Raw genomic sequence first — 2,812 nt, 5'->3', positions numbered from 1 at the left:
TTTTTGTTAGAGGTGTTAGAAGTTAGTTGTAGAGATAGGAGCCTATATATATATGTGGGGGGGGGGGTTATGTATTTTTTTAACATTTTTCAGAAAAGCGGTTATAACCGACTTTCCCTCTACTTTCTCGTCTTCTTCGATTTTATTATGTGAGATTATTACACTCATTAATGGTGGAATTTAACATGATATCAGAGCTCGAGTAGATCAATTGAAGTTAGGGATTACTAGTTAATTCAAACTCTGAAAACATCAATAGAAAATCTGAAGCCTTTTTCTGAAAAGTAGCCATGGCGAATCTTGACATTGATAATTCCTGTCATCCTCTGTATTTGCAACCTTCCAATAATCCTAGCAATGTCATTGTATCGATACAGCTCAAAGAAACTGAAAACTACTCAGTTTGGAGCAAGGCGATGGTGATTGCGTTGCGAGCAAAACGCAAGCTAGGGTTCATCGATGGGAGCTGTACAAAGCTCAATTTACAGCAGATCTAGAAGAGAAGTGGGAACGAGTGAAATCTACTGTACTGACGTGGATCATGAACACAGTTTCACCAGATTTGGTGAATGGAATTATATACGCTAGTGATGCTCATGAGGTTTGGGTAGATTTGCATGATCGATTTGACAAGGTCAATGGATCAAGGATCTACAACCTTCAACGTGAAATAGCTACCATCTCTCAAGGTACCTCTAGTATCTCAGTATATCATTATAGGTTGAAATCACTTTGGGATGAATATAATTCTATGATATCTTCACTCCATGTTACTGCTAGTACTAAGGATTTCATCAAACACTTGGAACAGCAGAAACTTTTTCAGTTCTTAATGGGTCTAAATGAGTCTTATAATACAATTAGAAGTTAGATACTACTTCAATCCCCATCACCTTCTGTTAGTCGTGCCTATGCAATGGTAATAAATGAGGAGAATCAAAGAAGAGTGTTTGAGATTAATTCACATAATAATGTAACAAATGAAGTGAATGATTCTATAGCCCTTATGAGTTCGAAAGATAATCAGCCAAAGTTTAGGAGGTTCAATAATTTGTATTGTGAGTATTGTCGAAACAAAGGACACACAAGGGAAACTTGTTACAAATTGGTTGGATATCTACCTGGTTTTAAAGGAAAGAGACAACAACAATATAGGCAAGCTAACATGGATGTGAGTGATGACAGTTTTGGTAAGAGTGCTGCTGTAAATGAGGATAATGTTGGGATGAACCAAGGGATGATGAACTTCTTTACAGATAAGCAATATAATCAGATCATGAAGATGATAAACAAGGATAAGTCAAAAGAGCATGCAGCAAATATGGCAGGTAATGCTAATTTACAGTCATTAGAGACTATAGCTGATTTTTGGATTATAGATACCGGTGCTACTGATCATATGGAATCAAACAATGAAATGTTGAAAACTATAACTGGTCTGCCTGACTCCAAGGGAGGTAATGTAAATCTACCAAATGGTAAGACTATGCCTGTCATATGTAAAGTAAGTTACAATCTTACATATCATGATGAGATACATGATGTATTATGTGTGCCTGATTTCAAGTACAACTTGTTATCTATGTCAAAATTAACTAAAGAGCTGCAATGCTCAGTTAATTTTTTTCCTAACATTTTGTGTCTTTCAGGACCTATACACTGGGAGAGTGAAGGGGATTGGTAAGGAGAAAGTTGGCCTCTATATCCCAATTCCAAAAGGATCCAACAAAAATAGAATGGCACAAAGGGTCAGTAGTTGTCTGGTAGAGGGAATGCAAGTAGACTTCACTACTTAGCATAAGGGACTTGGGCATATGCCAGTTAGAGTCATGAAGCAATTAGATTTCTTTAAGAATAAGAAGTTTTCTGATTGTGAACTCAATAATTGTACTATATGTCCTTTAGCTAGGCAAACAAGGAAGCCATTTCCTTTGAGTAGAAACAGAGCTGAAGACATTTTTCATTTGATTCATGTGGATATTTGGGGTCCATATAAAGTACCTACTTATAATGAAAACAGATATTTTCTGACTCTTGTTGATAAACATTCTAAGATGATTTGGATTTTTCTAATGAAGTTGAAAAATGACACTATTGTTGTGTTAAATTCTTTCCTTAAAATAGTACATACACAGTTTGGCAAGACTGTGAAAGTATTAAGAACTGATAATGATGCAGAATGTTTTAGTCATGAATGCAGGGATTATTTGACAGATAATGACATTTTGCATCAAAGTAGTTGTCCACATATTCCACAGCAAAATAGAGTAGTGGAGAGAAGACACAGACATGTCTTGGAGGTGGCAAGAGCCTTGAGATTTCAAGGCTCTATTCCTTTGCAGTTCTGGGGAGATAGTGTGTTAGCTGCAGTATATCTAATCAATCGATTGCTTTCTTCAATTCTAGCAGGGAAGTCTTCATATGAGATCTTTCACAAAAAACCACCCAACATGGCACACTTAAGGACTATTGGGTGTTTGTGTTTGGCCACAGTAACTGAAAGGGTGGATAAATTCTCTCCTAGAGCTATTACTACAGTTCATATGGGATATTCAGTGTCTCAAAAGGGGTACAAGTTGTATGACCTAAGGCAAAGAAAGTTCTTTGTTAGTATAGATGTTACTTTTAAGGAGGACATCTTTCCTTTGCAACTGGGAAAGGATGATGCACAACAAACCCCTATGTTCTTAGAGCTGAAGCAAAGAGAAGAAGGTCATTCCCTACATCAATAACAAACTCATATGCCTGAAAAGGATCATGAGACTGTCAATCAGGACTTTGTGCATGACCATGACTTGATATAACAAGAAAG

The 2,812-nt window shown here is 36.5% G+C and overlaps 1 protein-coding gene across 1 annotated transcript; it reads left to right on the top strand.

The window, feature by feature from the left end:
• Positions 1 to 290: 290 nt before the first annotated feature.
• Positions 291 to 871, top strand: LOC138886222 (uncharacterized). Its single transcript, XM_070167276.1, has 2 exons — positions 291 to 468; positions 552 to 871. The coding sequence occupies exons 1-2, from the start codon at positions 291 to 293 to the stop codon at positions 869 to 871; spliced, it is 498 nt and encodes a 165-aa protein (XP_070023377.1).
• Positions 872 to 2,812: the final 1,941 nt, after the last annotated feature.

The sequence above is a fragment of the Nicotiana sylvestris genome, chromosome 2 (genome assembly GCF_000393655.2).
Source record: "Nicotiana sylvestris chromosome 2, ASM39365v2, whole genome shotgun sequence".
Taxonomy (NCBI): Eukaryota; Viridiplantae; Streptophyta; class Magnoliopsida; order Solanales; family Solanaceae; genus Nicotiana; species Nicotiana sylvestris.
Note: the sequence above shows the minus strand (reverse complement) of the source record. Positions and strands in the feature narration are given on the sequence as shown.